The 24,993-nt window shown below is 35.6% G+C and overlaps 1 protein-coding gene across 1 annotated transcript in view; it reads right to left on the bottom strand.

Moving 5' to 3' along the window:
- Positions 1-4,326: 4,326 nt before the first annotated feature.
- The window catches only part of LOC107857627 (eukaryotic translation initiation factor 4E-2), a 46,550-nt gene continuing 25,883 nt past the window's right edge, over positions 4,327-24,993 (bottom strand). The window contains exons 2-5 of the mRNA XM_016702482.2: positions 20,400-20,565; positions 19,940-20,065; positions 4,713-4,778; positions 4,327-4,600 (exon numbers count right to left, since the gene is read on the bottom strand). Of these exons, the coding sequence (XP_016557968.1) occupies positions 4,550-4,600; positions 4,713-4,778; positions 19,940-20,065; positions 20,400-20,565 (409 nt within the window). The 3' untranslated portion in view covers positions 4,327-4,549. The remainder of the gene's footprint in view (positions 4,601-4,712; positions 4,779-19,939; positions 20,066-20,399; positions 20,566-24,993) is intronic.

Below are 24,993 nucleotides of genomic sequence, written 5' to 3'. Positions count from 1 at the left end.
GTAGAGGCAAGACTTATGACTTTCAAACAACAAGTTATGTTTCATGGGAAAGAGTTGACACTACCACATTGTATTTTGATTTATGAGATGTTCTACAACCGTTGTCTTAGAGGCATGACTTAGCTTAAGGACTTTCAAGCAATAAATTATGCCCCATGGGCAAAGGTTGACTCTACCACATTTTGTTTTCATTTATGAGATATTCTACAACTATTGTCTTAGAGGCAAGACTTGGCTGAAGGACTTTCAAATAACAAATTAGGTCCCACGGGCAAGAGTTGACTCTACCACGTTATTAAATTTATGAGATGTTCTACAACTATTGCCTTAGAGGCAAGACTTGGCTCAAGAACTTTCAAACTACAAATTATTCCCCATGGGCAAGAGTTGACTCTACCATGTTATGTTTTCATTTATGAGATGTTCTACAACTATTGTCTTAGAGGCAAGACTTGGCTCAAGGACTTTAAAACTATAAATTATGCCCCACGGGCAAGAGTTGACTCTACCACGTTATGTTTTAATTTATGAGATGTTCTACAACTATTTTCTTAGAGGCAAGACTTAGCTCATGACTTTCAAACAACAAATTATGCCCCACGGACAAGAGTTGACTCTACCACGTTATATTTTCATTTATGAAATATTCTACAACTATTGCCTTAGAGGCAAGACTTAGCTCAAGGACTTTCAAACAACAAATTATACCTCATGGGCAAGAATTGACTCCACGAGCAAAAATTGACTCTACCACATTATGTTTTCATTTATGAGATGTTCTACAACTATTGTCTTAGAGGCAAGACTTGACTCAAGAACTTTCAAACTACAAATTATGCCCCACGGGCAAGAGTTAACTCTATCACGTTATATTTTTATTGATGAGATGTTCTACAACTATTGCCTTAGAGGCAAGACTTGGCTCAAGGACTTTCAAACTACAAATTATGCCCCACGGGCAAGAGTTAACTCTAACACGTTATATTTTCATTTATGAGATGTTCTACAACTATTGCATTAGAGGCAAGACATGGCTCAAGGAATTTCAAACTACAAATTATGCCTCACGGGTAAGAGTTGACTTTACCATATTATGTTTTAATTTATGAGATGTTCTACAACTATTACCTTAGAGGCAAGACTTAATTAGCTAAAGGACTTTCAAACTACAAATTATGCCCCACGGGCAAGAGTTGACTCCACCACGTTATGTTTTCATTTATGAGGTGTTCCACAACTATTGCCTTAGAGGCAAGACTTAGCTCAAGGACTTTCAAACTACAAATTATATCCCACGGGCAAGAGTTGACATACCACGATATGTCTTTATTTATGGAATGTTCTACAACTCTTGTCTTAGAGGCAAGACTTAGTTCAAGGACTTTCAAATAATAAATTATGCCCCACGGGCAAGAGTTGACACTGTCAGTTATATCTTCATTTATAGGATGTTCTACAACTCTTGCCTTAGAGGCAAGACTTTGCTCAAGGACTTTCAACTAATAAATTATGTCCTACGGACAAGAGTTGACACTACCATATTATGTCTCTATTTATGAGATTCTACAACTCTCGCCTTAGAGACACGACTTATCTCAAGAATTTTCAAAGAACTTCATAACAACAATTCATGTCCGTAAATTTGCTTTGATGTCAAGAAAAGAAAATTCCCCAAGGATTATCCAATTTTTTATTTATTAGCAAAATATAATAGAAGTTGAAAAATAGAAGTTGAGAAAACCAAAAAAAAAAACAATCAAACAAAACAGAGAAAAAAAAAAAAGATTGAGAAAAAAAGGAAAGAAAAAACATAAAGATCAAGAAAAAAGTGAAGAATTAAAAAAATTAAGAAAAATAAAAATAAAATTTGAAAAAAATGAAGGAAAAAAAGATAACTGAAAAAAGAAAAAAGCTATCAAACAAAGTAGAGAAATAAAAAAAAAGAGTGAGAAAAAAAAAAAGAAAAAAAAAAAAAAGATAAAGAAAAAAGTGAAGAATTAAAAAAATTGAGAAAATAAAAAACGAGAGGAAAAAATAAAAATAAAGTTTGAGGAAAATGCGAAAAAAAAACTGATAAAAAACAAAAATAAAAGAAAAATAAAGGTTAAAGACAAATGAATTAAAAAAAGAAGAAGAAAAAAAAAAGAAATAGATAATGCTTGAGAAAAAAAGGAGAAAAAAATAGAGTTTGAGACAAACGAATTAAAACATGAAAATAAAATTAAAGAAAAAAATAAAAAGTGAAAATAATAAAATTAAAGAAAAAAATAAAAAAGTAAAAATGATTAAAAAAAATAGAATAATAAATTAAAGGAAAAATAAAAAGTGAAAATAATAAAAAATAAAATTTGAGAGACAAATAAGTATGGAAAGTTTTAAAAATATATTTGAGTTGTAGAGGGGTAAAATGGTACTTGTACTATTCTTAAAAAGTAAGGAAGGTTATTCTTTAAAGACATTTCTTAGTGGGGTCAAATATCTAAAGTCACTCATATTTGGGTCTATGACATGTAATTTTCTGAATATCGATGGCCCATGCTAGCATGGGCCCAATATATGTTATTTTTTTATCTTTATTAAAAATTTTAAACTAATTTATGTTTTTAATTATTATGATTTATAATATTTTTTTTCTGATTCAATTTAAATGATGTTGGTATAATTTCGAGAGTCAGCCAAATATTTTATATTTTTTAAATTTTTTTAAATTGTTAATTATGTGATTTACAATGTCCGTTACATTATTTTTCAATAATATATGAATATTTTTTCTATCACAATTTATGTGGCACGAATAAAATTTCGATAGTCAATTAAAATTCTTTTACATATATACTTTATATTAAGTTCTTAATTATTGTGATCTATACTACTTTTTATTTTATTTTCAAATAATATATGTTATTTTATGTCTTACTCTGTCTCATCCCAATTTATGTGCACTAATACAATTTCGATAGTCAATCAAATTTTTTATATTGGCATATCATCCTATGTCTCTTTTACCTTTTTTATGAAATATTATCAATTTTTCAACGCTTAAACGATCATAATAACTAATTAGGGGTAATATAGTAAAAACCACGATGAAAGCAATAAAGCACATATGTTTTAAGTGACCTATGATAACTAATTAAAAGCGACATAGCAAAATTACTATAAAAAATACTTGTATAATAATTAATTAATGGTGATATAGTAAAATTACGATTGAAGCGGTTGAAACAGTCACGAACGTCTATTTTACTTTCTGATTAAATATTATTAATTTTTTAATATGTAAATGACTTATAATATTTAATTAGGGCTGATTCTTTAATATATAAATGACTTCTAATAATTAATTAGGAGTGATATAGTAAAATTACAATTGAAACAGCTGAAGCAGGCATGTCAATCTCGTGCTTGCTTCAACACATGATACAGTAAAATTACGGTTGAAGCAATTGAAACAGTCATAAATTTTTATTTTATCCTTTTTTAATTAAATGTTATTAATTTTGTAATACGCAAATCACTTATAATATTTAATTAGGGATGATATAATAAAATTATGATTAAAGCAACTGAAGCAGACATGTCATAAATGTCTATTTTAATTTTTTTTATTAAATATTATCAATTTACTAATACATAAACGACTTATAATAATTAATTAGAGACGGTACAGTAAAATTACAGTTGAAGCAACTGAAGCAGGCATGTCAACCTCTTGGCTGCTTCAGCTGCTAAACTGCCTCTTATTATATAAAGTAAAGTATGATAAATTTCAGTTAAACCGAAACACCAAATTACATAAACCCAATAACCGAAATTATAGAAAAATAAACCAAACCAAACCAAAATACCGAATTAATTTGATTCAGTTCGATATTTCGATTTTCCGTATTTATGCCACCCCTAGTCCCATATATCTTTTACCTTCAAAGTGCAAGTTGTGGATTGGAAAGGAAAGGAAAACACACAGGGAACATGCCAACAGTTATCAATGTCACAGCTGCAGCGAAAAATCCTCTATACCACCGGATCCTAATACAAGTGCTTACAATATGTTAGGAAGCCCTCGGCCAAACGAGTATTTTAAAGAGAGCCGACAAAAAATTCCATTAATAACTGGCAAGTTTGATCCTTTGAAACAACTAGAAGAATTTAGCAGATCGTTTAGGAGGCCCTAATGACTATAGATCAAACCTATCCAATTTTTACAGTACGATGGTTGGCTGTTCACGGCCTAGCTGTACCTACCGTATTTTTTTGGGATCAATATCAGCAATGCAGTTCATCCAACGATAAACTTAATCCGAATTATAGAGCTACGACACAATCAAACCCAAACGAATAAAATGTTGAATTGAATCGTACCAGTCTCTACAAGTCACATATGACCAATTGTTATTGTTAAGTCGTCAAAAAGCTTCAAATCCAAACAAATACCATATACGAATATCGTCAACGCGAGAGGTAAAACAGGCAACCGCAAGTGACTGCTGATTCTTCAGTAAAACACCACTGTAACTGTATAGATTGCATTCCCGTTGTAACGAAAGAACTATACGGAATAACGATTCTTGGCAGCTCTGTCAAGCTTCTTTGCATCATCCTGCAAAAGAATGGCTCTTAATGAGTTGAGCAAATCAATGATTCGCTTTGAACTTCATGAAGAACTCCATGGGCATATGATATCCAGGAATTAATTAACCAAAACATCTTACATGAAATATAAAGCCAATTGTGTCATTGTAATCCAGAAACTCCTTCCATTGTTTGCCAATGCTCACCTGCAATGAAAATGCTCATTTAGATGCAAATGGATAAGGCCTAGTGGACAGGAAGGGAGAATGTCGGATCATGTAATTCTAGAAGAAAAGGTAGGAAGGGCGAAGAAATGGGAGTAAGGTTTAACAAGAAAAAAGAAAAGGTTTTGGCTGAGAATAACTGAAGTGACAAGACCAAAACATGCATCATCTCAGAAGTAGTCATCAAAGATACATATATAGCTACTGCATAGATGGACCCGGTACATTCAACCACACAAAGTGAATTAATACTCTATATCACTTTGGGGCCAAAATACTTCTTACTATATTTTCGATTCTCACAAGTCTTTCATCGTTGCAGCTAAGTAACTTCGATCAAAATCTATCACAAAATCATACATAAAAAACTATTTTACAAGACTGATGCTGCACCTCAAGGAAGCATACCAAAATTACAGACCACTTAATACTGGAAGACCAACCAGGAACAAAGTACTTATCATTTCAACATTTCTTAGGGCAAAGAAATTTAAAAAGAAGGCCAAAACCGGACCACTTTCCATTATAGAGTTGAAGGCCAAAACTTGACCACTTCCCATTATAGAGTTCCGTACGGATATGGAACAACTACGCCTCAATCCCATACAAGGTGGGGTCGAGCAACCATGTTTCTCCATTTAAGCTGACCTCACGTCATCATTCCTTACTAATCTGAGAGGATGCAAATTCTAAAACTACATCCTGAACTGTAAGGGAATTCTGAAAACAACCAATGATTAACAACAAGATCTGCCAATAAACTTTATATTTTAATATAGATCTCATAGCATACAATTTGCTCTGTTCCCGTCTCAAAGCTGTCTTTCATTCCAGTTAAAAAGACTAATGCATTTAAATAGAATGCATTCGTAGTTTAATACAAGATTCAGAATATTTCGGAATCCAGGCTGTTCTTCTCCGAGTCATTATTGCTATCAGCTACAGAACAGAGAATGCAGATGGTGAAAATTTTGTTGCACGCGTTAGCAACAATACTGAGTAGATGACGTAACAGAACCAGGTTTGTGAAACCAAAATAAAAGTTCAGGGGTTCATCATCAAAAAAGAATAAAGGTAAAAAGTGAAACTAGAAAATATAGGTTCTTTTTTCGAGAACTGGTATGAATGGCGTGCATAATGAAAACATATAAATGAATAAACTTCCACTTTTTATTATTAGTAAGAAAATGCATGAGAGTTTTAAGCTGTATCTTTGCCTTTTGTAGCATAAAAAATAATTCTTTTTTTTTTGAACTGGTAAATTGGTATTTATTTATCAGAGAATAGTAGTACATGGGTTGTACTACAACCATATTTACGAAAACCTATGATCTTATGTCTATAATGAGCATAGAACATCAAAAATAGAGACAAGACCATTAGACCAAATCTGATTACACCAAAAACAGAGAGTCAAGATACAATTCAACTTGATCTGCTGTATACTATTTTCTATGTTCTCAAAACACCAGCATTTCTTTCCCTCCATATAGTCCACCATATACTGGCAGGAATGATTCTCCATCTGCTTCTGCTATTGGCCAGTATCCCTATCGCTGCCCAGCTTTGAAGTGTATGTGTTATATTTCCTAGCATGGGCCAAGACCAAGATATGCCTCTCAAGTTTAGAAACTTTCTCCATAGTTGACCTGTAAACTTACAATGCAAAAACAGGTGGTTTACAGTTTCTTGCTTCTCCCCACACAACAAACATGTAGGATCAACTGTCATCCTCCTCCACATTAAGTTGTCCTTTGTGAGAACTGCCTCTTTGGACAAGAGCCAGACAAGACAGATTACTTTTATAAGGAATTTTGACCCTCCAGATGTTCTTCCATGGCCAGTTGATGGTCAGTTGGTCAGGGAGATTCAGTTTCTTGTATGCTTTGCTAACATTGAATGTGCCTTTCTCACTGCCCTGCCACCATATCTCATCCCCCCACACCAAAACCCACACACACACACACATTGACTGGCCAATTGTGTTGAGAAACTCTGCCACACTTGGAATTTTCCAATCATTAATCTGTCTACTGAAGGTGATATCCCACCCTTCATGTGCCCACATTTCTGTTATAGTACTGTATTGTAGTGTTGCTATGCTACGTAAGTCTGGAAAGAGGTTTCCCAGGATACCTGCTTCATGCCATTCCTCTTTCCAAAACCTTGTCTTCCCCCCATTCTTCACTTTTCTTTTGGTGTTGCTCTTGAGCTCATTCCATAGAGTTTTGATAGATCTCCATAAGTTCACTCCATATGGTGCAGTAACTTCTTTTGTCATCCACTTGTCTTCCTCCTCATATTTTGCTTCAATGACTTTACCCCATAGTTGTTGCTTGTCATCTGCTTACTTCCAAAGCCACTTCATTCAAAGAGCTTTATTGTGATTTTCCAAGTTCTTTATTCCCAACCCCCCATATCTCTTTTCTGCAATCACCTCCTTCCATTCAATTAGATTATACCCTTTTCTTTCTTTGTTTCCCTGCCATATGAACTTCCTTTTGACTCTATCCGGTCTGTTGATAATCCCCACAGGTGTTGGAAATAGGGACATCATGTAGATTGGAATGGAATCTAGCACAGAGTTGATAAGTGTGACTGCCTCCAAAGGACAAGTTTTGTCCTTTCCATCCGGCCAGTTTCTTCTCACATTTTTCAATCACTATATTCCGAATCTCAGAAGATTTAGATTTAGCTCCTAAAGGCATCCCCAAGTATGTGGTTGGAAGTGTTCCCACCTGTCCAACTAGTATTGTATTTAAAACCTCCATGTTAGCTACATTATTTATCGGATATAAGGAACTCTTTCTCAAATTAATATGTAGCCCAAAAATCCCATCAAACAAAACCAAGATCACACTCATATACTTGAGTTGATCTTCTTCAGCCCCACAGACTATTACCATCAGCATATTGCAGATGAGTCACTTCTAGGCTTTCTCTGCCACTCTGCCACATAAAATTCTCTGATAAAACCATTTGTATTAGCAGTTTTAACCATGATGTTTAAACCCTCCATTGCCAGCAAGAATAGGAAAGGGGATCCCCTTGCCTCAAACCTATTGAGCTATAAAGAATCCTGTACATGCTCCATTAACCAGAATTGAAAAGCTTACCGTTGAGATACAGTATTTTATCCAGTGTATCCACTTTTGCCCAAACCCATCATCTCCATAACTACCAAAAGATAGCCCCAATTCACATGATCATAGGCCTTTTCTATGTCTAATTTACAGAGAATTCCTGCTTTCTTCCGACTGTCAGGCCTCATTTGTTTGCACTAAATGGAGGTCTGAATCTAAAAGATTCAGATTTCAGACCATTAAATGCATTTGTTTTTCATTAAAATTTTGGCTCTTAATAGACCTGAATAGGTCTTAATCATTCAAACCTGGAATTAAGTCTTAATCATTAAGAGGTATTCTTGTGTGTTGGAAAATATTCACCACCACTTTATCCATAATCATTAGTCACCACCACTAGCCACCTCTACCGCCACCACCATTGTCAACCACCACCTTGCCACCAACCAACACCACCCCCAACCACCTCCATTATCACAACCACCATTCACAATCATAGTTGCTACTAACCACTATTTTCAACCGCTACCATATCTACCAACTCCATTATTTTAATTATATCCGTCACTATCAACACCGTCAATGCCAACACCACCACCATCAACCACTATCGGTCAATCCCAACTACTAACCAACTCATTTATTACAACTAGCGCCACCGCTAACTACCACTAACACATCATTAGCATCCACACATTCTTCGATCACCACCACCATTGTCGCCAGTGTCGCCACCTCTACCACCGCTTCAACCACCATCATCGCTACAGTATATCTCTAATAATAATTATCTCCACCATCACAACTAACAGCATCTCCAACTACCACCAACACATCGTTAACCATCATGCATTCATTTTTAAGTTATCACAATCAATACCTCCAACTACTAACATCAACCAATTTCACATCACTACCAATCGCCATCATCATAACAATCACTACAATACCAAACATCTCTATCATCACAACTATCACCACTAACATTACTAATCACTAACATCAATCATTACCACAACCACCACCATTACAAACCATCTCCATTATCACTAACAAATATAAATATTTTTTCTTCAATCAAATAATAATTTTATTGAATTAAATCAAATATTTTTTTAATATACAATTATTTTTTTATTTAAATTATATTTTTTATTGTATGTATTCCGTGTCTCGAGCCGAGGGTCTATCGGAAACAGCCTTTCTACTTCTTTAGAGGTAGAGGTATGGATTGCGTACATCTTACCCTCCCCAGACCTCACTATGTGGGAATACACTGGGTTTGTTGTTGTTGTTGTATATTTTTTATTGTATATGCAAATAAATAAATTTTGCATATTCAGATATTGAAAAACAAAGTCTTAACCATTCAGATTTCGGATCTGAAAACAACATCTTAATCATTCAGACATGCATTCAGATTCAGAAGTCTGAATCTTAATAAACACAAATGCAGTCTAAGTCTTGATCCCACATCTTCATTATAGCAACTAAGACTGCATCCATGATTTTTCTACCCTTGATAAATGCCATTCGTTAAAAGTCAAACAACTTTTCCATTACCCCTTTCAACCCTTCTTTAAGCACCTTTGGAGAAAATTTTTACATGCTTCAACAATTAGACTGACTGGTCTAAAATCTTTGAACTCAGAGGCTCCTTTCTTCTTTGGTATCAAGGCTATGGAAGTTGCACTGAAGCGTTTTCAAACATTTCTTGATCATAGAAATTTTGAAAAGCCTTCATGACATCTTGCTTTATAATCTCCCAGCATTTTATAAAAAAAATCTCATAGTGAAACCATCTGGCCCAAGTGCTTTATCCACTGCACACAACTTCAAACACCTCAACACTTCCATTTCTTCCTCAAATCTACCTTGTAAGCTCTCTTTCTCCTCTAGTGAAAGTACAGGGAAGTTAGGAAATTTGGCAGCGGGTCTTCACTGTGATGTCTCCGTGTATAGTTTCTGATAATAATCCACTATCTCCTCCTCAATTCTGCTAGCATTCTGAGTGAGCTCACCCTGAATATTCAGTTGGTCGATGTGATTATACCTCTTGTGAGAATTACAACTCCGTGGAAGAATTTAGTGTTCCTGTCCCCCTCTTTCAACCAAAGAGCCCTTGATCTTCTTCTCTTTTAAGTAATTCTTCATACTGAAGAAGCAATGTACCCTTTCTGGCCATCTCATCATCTGTCAGCATCCTATCTTTCATTATGGATTCAAATTCTGTCATTTTCTCCAGCAAAACTTTTCATTGTAAGCACAGCTTCCTTTGTGCACTTCTACTCCACTCCTTGAGTTTATTTTTCAAAGCTTTCATATTAGTATCTTTGAAGAAGGATCGAGTCACAGGACGATGAACAGAAAAGTTTAAACCAATTGGTTCGACTTTCCCATGCCTTTGCTTGAATTCCTAGATCAACCTACTCGTAGATAAGTTCAGCTCGTTAAAGAGATAACTTCAATCTCTTGTTTTTGACTGAAACTATTCGTACGTATCATTCCCCATATCTCACTTTAAATAGGAGTCATATTACGTCAATAGAACGCCTAATCTTTATGAAACTAGGAAACATGACACCCTATTCTAGAATAAGAAAATAAAACTACTTAAATATAAATATATAATAAATAAAGCTACTTAAAATATAAAAAAATAAAAAATAACTTTATTCCTTGCATCACAGCTTCCAAGCATCCACAACATTACTCCCTTCAAGTTGAAAAAGCTTGTCTTCAAGCTCAAATATCAGCGCAATCATCCAAAACTTCTAGAATAGTTTCACCTGAATCATCCACCAATTCTAGCCAGAGAAGTTGTTTGCACTGGTGAGTGGTTGAAAAATGTTCTTCAGAATTAAAGCATAATTCCTTGGCTCTTCTCTCTACCATTTCTGCACGAGTTAGTCGCTTGACAAAAGGGATTTGATTGTTGGTTTGGGAATTATCCGAGGTAAATAAATCGACTAAACCAGTACAAGATTTTTTCTGAGTTTGTTGTGTTGCCCAAACTTGTTCGAGATTGCTGCCATGCCCCTTTGCTAAAACTACGTACTTTCTGCAGTTAGTGTTTTTGTTCTAAAGCCTTGGATACGCTCATGGCTATCGATAAGTCAGGTGGTTTGAGCAATTGCACATCCATTCTGATTGAGACATCCAACCTTGCCATAAATACCCACATGCAAGTGTTCTAGAATAAGCTCTTCAGACCTAGCCAACTTCTCTTGAAACTGACGTTGATAAATTTCAACTGGACTAGTTTGCCGAAGCATGACCAATTCACCCACTGGGTTGCTACTTTCAAGAGGTCCAAATCGTTGGAAACATCGTTTCTGAAATTCTTCCCAACTCATTGGGCCCTTTGCTCGTTTGAGTTGACAGTACCATAATTGTGCTTCTCCCAACATGTGAAAATCAGCCACTCCAACCTTAGCTGGTGCCATCAGGAGCCAATTCTCATGCCGAAAGTTGTTCTTGGATTATTTGGACAATTTTTTCATCAAGGTGTTCCATTAGGGTTTCTAAAATTGCACGTTCTCGGAATGGAATTGATCTCATCATCCATTGTGTTAGGCTATGGTACAAAATTGTTAGAATCTTTAGAGAAGAATCAAGTCATAGGACGATGAACAGAAAAGTCTGAATCAATTGATTTCGACTTTCCCTTGCCTTTGTTTGAATTCGTAGATCGAACTATTTTGTAGATAAATTCATCTCGTTAAAGGGTGACTAAAACCTTAGAATCCAATGAAAGAGATAACTCCAATCTCTTGTTGTTGACTGAAACTATTTGTACGTATTCTTCCTCATAACTCCCTTCAAATAGAAGTCTTATTGCATCAAAAGAAAGCCTAATCCTTATGAAATTAGAAAACATATAACCCTATTCTAGAATAATAATTAAACTACTTAAATAAAAAGCCACTTAAAATATAAAATATAAATAAATAATAACCCTATTCCACGCATCACAGCTTCCACACATCCACAGCATTTCATTTTGCAAGCCAGAATAAAATCATGTCTCACCTCAAATTTCAAATTGTTCCACCATTCTCTTAACTTTATGTATGAAGCCTTCAGTATCGAGCCACAAATTTTATAATTTAAAGTATTTTTTATTTCTGTTCCAAGTACCTCCCTGTAAAGCAATAGGAATATGATCTGAAATGATTCTCTGCAATGGGATCTGTTTCAAGTTATTGAAACTGTGATCCCATTCTTCTGAAATCAACATTCTGCCAATTCTGGTCGCTCCTTCATGATTATGTCCTTTATACAATGTGTATGATGCATTTTCCATTTGAAGATCAATTAGAACAAATCTTCAATGAAATCAGAAATTCCTTCATCCCTTTTGTTCTTCTGGTACAATTTCTCTTTTCTGAGATGAACCTGCAAACATTGAAATCCCCACATATAGCCCATGGCCCTTCAATTAGACCTCTAATAGCTCCAATTTCCTTGCACACTAACCTCCTTTCAAGATAGCAATTGGGTGCATATACCCCAGTAATGTAACATGAAAAGCTTTGAAGCTGAGCTTCAAATTTGACAGAAACTGTATTCTCCAGCAGCTCCCCCTTCCACACACTGCTGTCCCACATTAAAAGAATTCCCCCCCCCCCCCCCCCCCCCTCCCTCTTTGGTTCTACTAGCCTCCAAGCATGAAAATCTCACCCACCTACCTCCCATAATTGCTTTACCATTTCTGTGATTTCCCCCTCCAGTTTTGTTTCTTGAAAGCAATATATATCTGCATTCCAGTTTAAAACCACACTCTTAATTAACCTTCTTTTATCTCTACAATTTAATCCCCTAACATTCCATGAGATTAGTTTGAACTGCATTAAGCACTTTGCAAGTTGATCTTCCCCTTACCCCTGTTTCCCCCACTTTTGAATTTAACATCAAAATCTACCAAGCTTTTAAGGTCCTGCGCCCTTTGATCTTGTCTTCTTACAAATACCTGCAGATTCCATTCTTCTTGCTGCTCTGCTGCTATCCACCTGTAGCAGTAGTTCCAGGGCTGCTTCTTCTTCATCCCCTGAAAATCTGCCCCCAACAGCTTCCCAATTTTCATCATATTTTGTTGTACCCATAGAGATGTTTCTTTCTCTTTCTCCTGTAATGCTAATTGAGATTGGATGATTAAGGGTTCTGCATCTTGAACCTCCCAATTCTCAATTGCAACATCTGAGTCTCGAATTGCCAGTTCCATTTCCCCTTCTTCAGATACTTTGTCTTTATCTGCTAGACTGACTTGATTATCTTTCTCCACCATCATTATTCTGATTACCCCTCATATCTTGCACCTTATATCAGCTTCTCGGAGATTCTTTCATGTCCACTTACTATCTCGTCCTGCTTTTGCATAAGGGTACTTGACTTCGGTCACTCTTGGAGGGCCTATCCTACCCTGGCTCAGACAACATTTAATGAATTTTTCAATTTTGAAAGCAATGTCGCACCAACCCACATTCAATGCCAATTCAGGGATAATGATTAATACAGATCTTCCTTCCTTATTTGAGGAGAGGATTCTTATATATCTTCCAAGCTCATTACTCTTTTTCGTACTAAAGTGCTCTGCATCTCTTTCCACCATCTTCAATCTTCTGTGTTATTTTGATCTCCAGATGCTTCTTTTAAAGTGAAGCAGATCCACTCCATAGTCTTATTGCTCATCTCAGACCTTCTCATCAACCTAAGACTTCTTTCGACCCATTTGTACCACACTGAGTTGTTTGCTGTCCATCTTGTGATGTCAAAAGATTTATGCTGCATTGAAGTATATTCTGTTTCCCCCATGATCAATTTAGAAAAAGGGGAGGAGTTTTTAAGAAATGGAATTAACAGGTGCATGTCCGTGGCGCGTGCGAGCGCGCTGCGAACTATCTGGGTGGTGGGTTTTCTGGGGTTGGGTAGCAGGTGGTTGGTGGTGGCTATGGGAAAGGATTGAGAGAGAAAGAAGGGAGAAGAGGGGTTCTGGTCATCAGAAGGACCACCGGTGGGGTTATGGGTTGAAATGTTTTAAAAAATCAAATTGGGAATCACGCCTGAGAGAGCAAAGTCATGTGCTGCTTATACAAGCTAATTCTATTTGTAACGGCAAAAAGAAATATTATTTTTCTACAAGTAACAAGATGTTTTTTTTTTTTTTTGAGATTTGAGTAATTAAACATTTAACACCGCTACGAAGTAGAGATGTTTATTTGATCACTAGCTAAGTTTGAGTGTCTAACAAGGTATCAATAATTTAGCCTTAGTACCACGCCTCAATCCAAGCTAGTTGGGGTAAGCGGTTTGAATCATCACAATCACAAATGCCCTGTTTGAATCCAAAAAATCTTAATACTTAGGGGTCATTTGGTTGGAAACAAGTTATCCAGGGATAAATAAATTATCTGAAATCTTGGGGATTATTCCGGGATAACTAATCTTGAGATGAGTTATCACATGTATTTTAACCCAACCAAACATGGGATAAGCTCATCGTAACATTAATCTCGGTAGTTGTGTTATCCCTTTGTACAAAACGAGCCCTTAGTATCTCAGGGTAATCTAAGAGTAGGATTTATCACTTGTACTCTTTTAGTGGTTGTCTCTAATATAGAGAGTCTAGTAAGAACAAGCCTTTTAGACTAAGTTGGGCGGACTCTTCACTTTGATGTCGCACTTGTGTCAGATTCTACAAAAATACACTACTTTTGACGAATTCAACACGCACCCATTGACATTTTTGACGAGTCTGAGCATCATAGCTGTTGGAGTCCCACATCGGTGGGTTAAAGGGTCCTTGGTCTCCTTATAGGGTCTTGAGCAATCCTCCCCTCATGAGCTAGCTTTTGAAGGGAGGATTGCCCAAGACCCTATAAGGAGACCAAGGACCCTTTAACCCACCGATGTGGGACTCCAAAAATAGCTTTTAGATGTTATCATATATACGGATTCTCGATGTACATTTTTTTTTGTGGATGGCTTCACACATTATTTTTTTTATCTTTTGCTAGAACAACTTGGATTCCAAAATATTCTAAATCTTTTGATAGAACTTTTTTAGGTTTACCTCCTCTTTTTAACACTATCAATCATGTTTTCACATTTAAAAACCTGGTGCATTTAAAAGCCTAAATAACATCTGGCTAGACATCTCAAGAGATGGTCTCTCATTTGATCATTCTATCTACATTATTTACACCTTCTAATTTCATCTAGCTATTATGACCGCAAATTTGTCTCAAATACCCATATAACATTTGCATATCTGTGATACTCATCTTGTGGATATTTTGGGCTTTAGAGGCCCAACATTCACCAAAATACAACATTGTTGGCCTCACATTCTTAACAGCTTCCCGTTCACTTTGATAGGTATCTTGCTATCACATAACATTTATTTGGCACTCCTCCTTTTCAACCACCTTTATTTATTCCTACGCGTTATATTTTCATCCATCGCTCCATTCTCCTGATTTTGAAACATTGAGCCTAAACACCTGAACTGTCTATATTTAGATACCTCAATCAAATCTAATGTCACCTCAACGTCACTCCTATCTACCCGGCTAAAGTAGCAAAACTATTCAGGCCAGTTTGTGTGCATTTCGACTAATCCAACAGGTATTAGTTACTTCTCAACAGCACATGAACCGGATAACTTCCGTCCATCAAGCCTTTGACACATGGAAAGAAATCATCTAACCCCTTTTTGCCTCTGTTGTAGATATGTGGAAGTCAATTAACTAAGTATTTAATTATATTTTTAACTTTCTTTCTTCATTATTCTAGAACTATAATAGGACTAATGTTTTAATGTTTTATAAGGATTAGGGTTAGCTATAGTTATTAGTTTAGAATAGGGTTTATGGTTCCTACTTCCATAAGGATTGGACTTTATATTGCTGTAATAATACTCCTCTTTGTTGATGATGTTACTCTTATTTGCTGATGATGTAGTTCTCATTGACGAGATCCAAGCAGGAGTTAATGATAAGTTGGAGGTTTGGAGAAAAATTTTAGAGACTAAAGAATTTATAGGTTGAGCAGGACCAAGACGGAATACTTGGAGCGCAAGTTTAGTGATTTGATGCATGAGGCCGATGTGGTAGTAAAGCTAGATTTCCTATGCCATTCGAAAAAGAGATAGTTCCAAATATCTTGGGTTTATGATTCAGGGGAATGAAGAGATTGACGAGGATGTCACACACCGTATTGGTGCAGGGTGGTTGAAATGGAGGATCACTTCGGGAGTCTTGTGTGTGGTAAGAAGGTGTCTCCTAAACTTAAAGATACGTTCTACAAGGTGGCACTCCGACCGGCTATGTTGTATGGAGCGAGTGTTGGTCAGTCAAGAAGTCCCACAACCAAAAGTTAAAGGCAGCAAAATGAGGATGATGTAATTGATATGTTGACTAACTAGGAAAGATAGGGTTAGAAATCAGATTATTTGAAAGAAGGTGTGAGTGGCTTCGATGGAGGACAAGATGCAAAAAGTGAGGTTGAGATGCTTCGGGACATGTGATGAGGAGGTGCACAAATGCCCCGATTTGGAGGTATGAGAGGTTGACTATTGATGATTTCAGGAGGGGTAGAGTTGACTATTGATGATTTCAGGAAGGGTAGAGGTAGGCTGGAGAAATATTTGAGGAAGGTGATTAGACATGGAATGGAGCAGTTACAGCTTACTGAGGACATTACCCTAGATAGGAAGTGAGGACACGCATTAGGGTAGAGGGTTAATGGATAGGAATGCATCCTTGCTAGCCGGAAGGAGAGCTTTGTTTGTAGTTGTGCCTTTAGTCGTAGTATGCATATGTCTTGTAGTTTCTTGTTCCTGGTGTTCTAGTGATGTTTATCATTTCGAATAGATAGCTTATAGTATTGTTCCGTGGGTATCTTGTTTCTTTTATTATCTGTTGGTGTGTTATACCACTTTGTTTTTTGTTTTCATGTTTTTTATACTGTTATTTGTCCTGAGTCAAGGGTCTATCGTAAACAACCTTTGTACTTTATCTGAAGAAGTGGTGAACTGCGTACACTTTACCCTCCAGACCCTACTTTGTGAGAATACACTGGGTATGTTGTCGTAATGCTCCTATTTAAAAGGGTTTTAAAGGAATAATCAATGTGTCATATTTTAACAAAAAAGCAAGACACCATAGTTCACTCTTCCAATAAACTCTAAGGTTTCAATCTTCCTTTAACGAGCTGAAGTTATATACAAAATAGGTCAATCTAGGCATTCGGACAAAGGCAAGAAAAATCAATTCATATAGATTTTCTTGTTCATCGTCCTCTGACTCGATCCTTCCCAAAAGTCCTAAGAATTTAGTACCTGAGCCTAACACAATGGGAGATGAGACCAGTTCCAAATTCCAAGAAGCTCATGTGATTACAGAAGCATTACTGGACTCTAAACTTGCAGTGGTGGAACAACGCCTAGGCAAAAGAATTGTCCAAGTCAACCGAGAACAACTTTTTGGCTTGGGAATTGGCTCCAAAAAATCAACAACCCATGAAACTGAGTCGAGTGGCACCCTGATGAATGGAAAATCAAGAAGTAATTTCCATATGATAGTACCAAGGTATGCGAAGATGGATTTTCCTACTTGTGATGGTACCAACGACTCATTAATTTGGGCACATCGTTGTGAAATTCTTTTTGAAAATCAACATATACGGAAGCAGAAAAGTTTGGTGGTTGGGTTTCACATGTTGGGAGAAGCACAATTATGGTATTATCAGCTTAAACGAGCAAAAGGCTGAATGAATTGGGAAGAATTTCAAAATGTTGTTTCGAACGATTCGGACATCCTAAAAGCAGCAACTCAGTTGGCAAACCAGTTACACTTCGACAAATTGATACAAATGAAATTTATCAACCTTAGTTTCAACAAAAGTTGGCTAGGCTGATGAGTTTATTCTAAAACACTTGCACATGGGAATATTTATGGTGGGGTTGGATGATTCAATCAGAATGGATATGTAGTTGCTCAAACCATTTGACTTATCAGCGACCATGAGTGTATACAGGGTTATAGAACAAAAACAACTACAAAAAGTAGTAATATTCGTGAGGCGACATGACAGCAATCTCAAACAAGTCTGGGTAGCCGAACTCAGCAAAACCTGCTACTAGTTTAGTCTGGTCATTTAGCTTGAACAATACCTAGAGCAGCAACCAAACCCCTTTTATCAAGCGATTAACTTGTACAGAAATGGCAGAGAGGAGCTAAGGAATTACGCTACTGTTCCAGAAGTTCTTGATGACTATCGTGAGATTTGAGCTTGAGGACAAGCTCTTTCAATATGAGGAGAGTAATGTTGGGGATGCGTGGAAGTCAATTAATTAAGTATATAGCAATATTTTTAAGTAGCTTTCTCTATTATTCTAGAATAGGATTTATATTTTATAGTTTTATAAGGATTAAGGTTAGCTGTAGTTATTATTTTGGAATAGGATTTATGTTTCCTACTTCCATAAGGATTAGATTTCCTATTGCTATAATAATACTCCTACTTCAAAGGGTTTTGGATGAATAACTCAATTAAGTCGTATTTTAAGAATAAAGCAAAAGTGGAGTTCTCTCAGCCATTGAACGTAAGTTTCAACCTCCCTTTAATGAGTTGAAGTTGTATACAAAATAGTTTGTTATAGGAATTCGAACAAAGGCAAGGAAAAGTTGAAGTCAATTGATTTAGATTTTTCTCTTCATCGTCCTGTGACTCAATCCTTCTCTAGAAATCCTAACACTTTGTTAGGGTTTGAACACTAGTCTCTTGTGGTTCATTTCAGCATTGACCACTAGAGCTAAACCCTTGGATGCATGAAAATGTGATATATATATATATATATAACAATACATCTTTGTTAGGAAACATGTATCAGTTTCTGATTGTGCTAACAGGCTTAAGGGAATAAAAGTTGTACCTGTTACAGATCTAGACTTACCCTCCGGCTGATTAAATACAGAATATGAACACATGGGTGCCTGGAGCATTCAGCACAGGCTGCCTCTTTGCAGCATGCACATAGATTTAACAAAAATACTAGAGAGAATTCATGCAGCATATATACATAGAAAACCTAAATTTTCATATATAAGTGCTCACAGAAGACCTTAAACTTCAGATGTAAGGGCATGCCATTTCACAAGTAAACAGACACTATTGCCATGATTTTCTCTTCATTCATGATGTATCCCCAAATGTTGATATACTTCTTAAGACAATTTAAAAAGTTCCAAGGATTTAACCACAATTGTATACATGCCCCTTTCTGACATTCTTTCCCCTTGGTGCATTCCTGGACATTGATACACTTCAGTTAAAGACCACTTAGTTCCTAGAATTGGAATTCAAATTCTAACCAATCATCAAAGTCATTACTGGGGAAAAAATTGTGACTGACGTTCTCTGTCTCAAGCTTTAGACTAACTACAGGTACTTCTAGTGCTGTCTGCTGCCATCACTATCAAATGGCGTCACCAAATGGGATACATGACGTTTAAGCATACCGCAACAGAATTAGCACTACATTTCCTGTTTCTTAACTTATAGCCTATTTGGCCAAGCTTATTTTTTTTCAAAAGTACAAAATTTTAAAAAGTGGGATGTTTGGCCAAGTCAGACCTCATTTTGTGGGAATACACTAGATATATTGTTATTGTTGAGGTGTTTGGTCAAGCTTTTGGGAGAAAATAAGTGCTTTCTGGGAGTAACAGAAGTTGTTTCTCTCGGAAGCCTAAAAGAGTAGATTTTCTCAAAGAACACTTTTTGAAAAGCACTTCTGAGAAAAATAAACTTAAAAAGCACTTTTAAAAAGTTTGGTCAAATATAATTGTTGCTTAAAAGTGCTTTTTAAATTTATTGGTCAAACATGAACTGCTTCTCACCAAAAGCACTTTATTTAAAGCACTTTCCGAAATAAGTTAATTTTAGAAGCTTGACCAAATAGACTATTAGTCTCTCAAAGTAAAGAAGCTCCTAGTCAAAGCCAAAACTCGATAGTAATAAATACTTACATTATTTATTTTATTTTTTTACAGAAATTACCTGAGCTATTTCATTGGCAGCATTCCTGGTCCACAGAGCTATTTTCTCCTGTCTAACTCGAACATTAACAACCGCTCCACAAATTTCATCTCCATAATCAAATTGCTCTCCAATCAGTGCCAGCAGCTACAGTTAATTCCATATCAGAAAATATAAGTACGAACTTCATCCATATGAAAAAAGAAAAAAAGCCATATTTGATACAAGATTAAGAATCAGATAGAAACATCATGGGCATGCAGTAAAGTTGGGTTGAGCACCATGAGGTCTCAAGTTCAATTCCCAACAGATAAACACTACGTGATTTCTTCCATCTGTTTTAGCCTTGGTGGATAGAGTTACCTGGTACATGTTGCTGGTGGGAGGTGACAGGTATGGAATTAGTCGAGGTGCGCGCAAGCTGGCCCGGACACCACAGTTATGAAAAAAAAATAAGAAAAAAGAAACATCATGGGCATACCGTATACAGCCAGCAGGTATCAGATTTACCCCTAGGAAAGTTCATCGTCCACTTCCCTCCATTGGCACATACAGGATCCTCCCATTTTGGCTCGATTTTATTTTTAAAACAATGAAAATCTGCACCCACAGCCAACTTGCTTGGGTGGTGGATGTTGCTGTACACACTGCAGAATATTCCACAAGAATATATCAAAATATCCAATTCATGATCTCAGAATATCAAATAATGCATGCATGCTTCATGATCTTGTTTTTCCAAATAACTATGGTGTCTAGGCTAGCTTGTCCGCACCTAAGCTAATTTCATGGGGTATCTAGTACATCCCACCAACACAAGAACCGAATAACTCTGAGAATCTTCACTCTTGAGAAAGAAGATGATAAAAGAAGTCATGTACAAATTCTATAACTAAATCCCATGCTTGCAATACGTTCGATAAATCATAAGGTTTGATAGAACAATATATGTTAAGCCTAGCTCCATCAAAATGATCCGGAACTTAAGGTGTGTTTGGTATGAAGCAAATTGCTTTTTAGAAAATATGTGGCTTCTTATTTATTTTCCCGTGTTCGTTAATGAATAGAAAATATTTTCTACCGTATGGTTGCCAAGGAGAAAAACAAAGTTCCTACAATAGATATTTTCATTGGATAATAAATAAAATATATCAATATTGAAACTGAAAAAGATAAGATTTGAGTGAGTTTTAGAAGCAACAAAATTGCTCCCTCCAATTCAATTGGTGTTTTAGTTTTGACTAGGCAAGGTATTTAAAGTATAAGGGACTAGTGAATCTTGTGGTCTTAAATTAAAGTCGAGAGTAATGCACCAATATGTCCTTTAAATTTGTGTTCTTAAATATGTCATAGGATTTTGGAATCAAACGGTTACCAAATATAAAAAAAAACATTCTTTTTTAAGCAAACTAAGCAGAAAAACAGCACACTTCAATTGAAATGGAGGGAGTATCCAATAAAGATGCATAATAAACGTAAAATACAATTATAAGTATTATGATGTTACTTCATTAAAAAAAAAAATATTTAGTATTACCCAGAAGCAGTTTTATGGCAGAGTGACAACAGTCATCATCAACACATTGGCTTTGTGTTATCAGTGGCATTGTCTTGAAAGGTAGGTTTCCGGTAATATATAGAGCTAGGAAGAAAAAAACGGGGTGTGTAACACCACTCTTTTTGTGTTCTCTGTGGCATTGTCTTGAAAGGTAGGTTTCCGGTAATATATAGAGCTAGGAAGAAAAAACCAGGGTGTGTAACACCACTCTTTTTTAAGGCTAGAAAATGACTTCCCTTGCTTTCTGAAGGAAGTCACTTTCCACAACTTTCGGCAGAATATGTTCTTTAGGAAAATATTTTCTCAAAAGTATTTAGCACAAGCAACAAAAGGAAATAGGAAAACATTTTCCATTCTAACTGTGAGAAATATAAAAAAAAATATTATTGAATTTTTTTTCTACACTATTACACTGAGACCCTATTAGACACTATACAATAATCCTTTTCCAACTACGAAAATACAATATCTTCTGAGAGTTTATTTTCTTTGACAAAGTGATAATCAATCTCAATGTGTATGTGTTTGGTCCTCTCATGATGAACTTGCGCAATCAGTGATTTGGACCCTTTGCCCATCTCATCACAAAGCGATGTTTGATTTTCTGATCTCCTTATTAAAGATTCAGACTTATCCATAGGACTCCGAGAAAATCGAAAGGGGTCTGAAAAATCTCGCCGAAAACTGACAATGGTGGTCGAATTAGGGTTCCAATGATCTATATACCAAAAAAAAAAACTAATGGAAAGGCTCGCAAGGACTGGGAAAACCTATTAGAAAAAGAATTGCTCAAAAAAACGGTTGGAGTAAGCCTGGAATCGCCAGAACAGTATTGAAGCCACCGGATATTAGATTTGACGGCTAAAAAGTGGTCAAATCTAAGAAACTATATGGGTAAGATCGGAATGATGGCTCAACCCTACTGAAACTAGGTAAATCAAATCTGAAGAGTCACCGAAAAGACACTAAACTACAAATCAAATCTGAGGAACCACCGGAAAGCCCACGGTGCTACACAACTCAGATATGAAAAAGTAGTCAGAAAAAATATACGGTGCTATGCAACTTAGATATGAGAAAGTAGTTACCGAAAAGATGCACGGTACTACGCCAATCAAATATGAAAAAGTAGTCACTGGAAAGAAGCACGGTGCTACGCAAATCAAATTTGAAAAAGTAGTCACCAGAAAGATGCACGGTGCTATGCAAATTAGATATCATGAGAATCCATCGAAAAGAAGCACGATCGCCCAACTTTTGCTAACATAATCTTTGGCCGGACAAGCGATATATGGGTAATAACCGTCCATCTACAGCGAAAGCTCTTTGATTCTCTACCAAGATCATAGAGGCTCGAATACCATGTGAGAAATATAAAAGAAGAATATTATTGAATTTTTCTATATCTACACTATTGCACTGAGACCTTATTTATACACTACTATAATCCTTTTCCACCTAGGAGGCTATACTATAAATTTTTTTCTACTAGGACACTGCATTGCAATCCTTTTTTAAGTAGAATTCTATGTACTATTCGTGTTCCTACTCCAATTCTAATACTAACCAAACATTAAGCGTATGTTCATCAAATAAAAGTAAAACAAGTGTAACTTGAAAATAGGGACACGTGCAGTTGTCGTGTGCAGGCTGGCCGAACACCACAGTTATCCAAAAAAAATTAAAAAAAAAAAAAAACAAGAACCTTTCACCGGCACATAGGGTGTGTTTGGTAAGAAGAAAAATATTTTTCATGAAAAATATTTTCCTAAAAATATTTTCCAGGAAAATAAGTTGGTTTCTTACTTAATTTCTGATGTTTGATTAGTGGATGGAAAATATTTTCCTGAAAATGTTTTCTACAGTTTAGTTGGAGAATGAAAAATTATTTCTCAGAAAATACATTTTAGTGCTTAGCTAAAGAGTAAAAATACATTTTAGAAAAATAATTTTTGACCCTGAAAATAGTTCTTTTAGGGTGTGTTCGATATAAAGGAAGAAAAAAGTTTTCTAGAAAAATAAGTTGTTTCTTACGTATATTCTTGTGTTCGTTATGCAAATTGGGTAAGTATATATTTTTTAAAAGTATTTGTATATATTTAACAAAAAACAATGAGAACGAATAGGATAAGAAAGGTGGGATAAGAAAAAAGTTTCAAATTTTTTTTTAAAAAAAACAAATTTAAATTTTGTTTTCTTTAGGGGAGGGGGGGGAAGGGGTTGGTAGGTAGGATTGAGGTTGTCAAAATAGATAGTAAATGTGAGACAAAAAAAAAATTTAAAAGTAATTTGTTTAAGGGGGGAAAGGGCTAGTAGGGGGTAGGGGAGTAAAGGGGGTAAGAAAAATTAATTTGCTTTTGGAAGGGGGAAGGGAGGTAGGTAGGAGGAGGAGAGGGAAAGAAAAAAGTTCAAAGGGAGTAGGGATTTGAGTTTTGGATTAGGGGATAAGGTAAGAAAAAATTTAAAATAGTTTTTTTGAATGGGGGGTGGGGGTCAGGGTAGGGGAGTGAGGGTGAGATAAGGAAAAATTTCAAAAATTTCTAAAGATAAATTTTCAAAAATTTAATTTTTTTTTAGGGGGAAGAGGGAGGGAGAGGGGGGGGGGGGGGGGGTTTCCGTTTTGGGTAGGAGATAAGGTAAGAAAGAAATTTGAAATATTTTTTTTCGATGGGGTCAGAGTAGGGATGGGTGATTTTGAGAGTTGCATGAATATTTCAACGTAAAGAGTGAGGTTGAAAGAGAGTTTTGGAAAATGTTTTCCTTGAAAATCATTTTACTTAGATTTGAGGAAAATAAGTTGATTTAAAAAAACATTTTCCAAAACCTTTAAGCCAACCAAACACGAGAAAATTGGAAGAAAATGTTTTCTTTCGTACCAAACACACCCATAGAGTCACTCCTTAAATTATGACAAATGCTCAGAGGATTGTAAAAGAAATAAACACTACTTTACCCGTAAGCATACACCTAGGAATTGACATATGCAAGACATTTGAAAGTAGCAATCAAACATCATCATCACTACGGAAAATGAATGAAGTGCAAGAAAATGTTTATAAGGAAAAACTGGTGAAATCGAGAAAATTGCACTTTCAAGAATGGACTCCACTAACTATTTGGCCTTAAAAGAATATTTTGCAAGATATGCCTAGTGGCTAATATTCTTGTTTGACAAATGGGACAAAAAGAAGTTAAGCATTTATTAACCAGAAGAAACCAGCTAAAATTTCCACATGACGCTACCAATAGAAAGGGGAAAGAAAGCCGAACTTTTTCAAAAGCATAGTCATAGTTTCCTTGAAGTATTTTCTCTCTACAAGGCAAAAGTTTTATTTTCCATTTCCACTTCATGCTCTCCTTACCCAAAGATTCACATTATGTCTAGCCAAATTCTACTAATATTAATAATTATTTATAGAAATATGATATTGCAATTTGATGAGTTAAAAATGCTCTCATGTACCAATAGCAAGGAAATCTTTTCGTAGACTGTTGTTATTGTTGTTGCTTTTCGTAG

This window comes from Capsicum annuum, chromosome 2 (assembly GCF_002878395.1).
Source record: "Capsicum annuum cultivar UCD-10X-F1 chromosome 2, UCD10Xv1.1, whole genome shotgun sequence".
Lineage (NCBI taxonomy): Eukaryota > Viridiplantae > Streptophyta > Magnoliopsida > Solanales > Solanaceae > Capsicum > Capsicum annuum.
The sequence above is the reverse complement of the archived record's forward strand: the minus strand, read 5'-3'. Positions and strand labels throughout refer to the sequence as shown.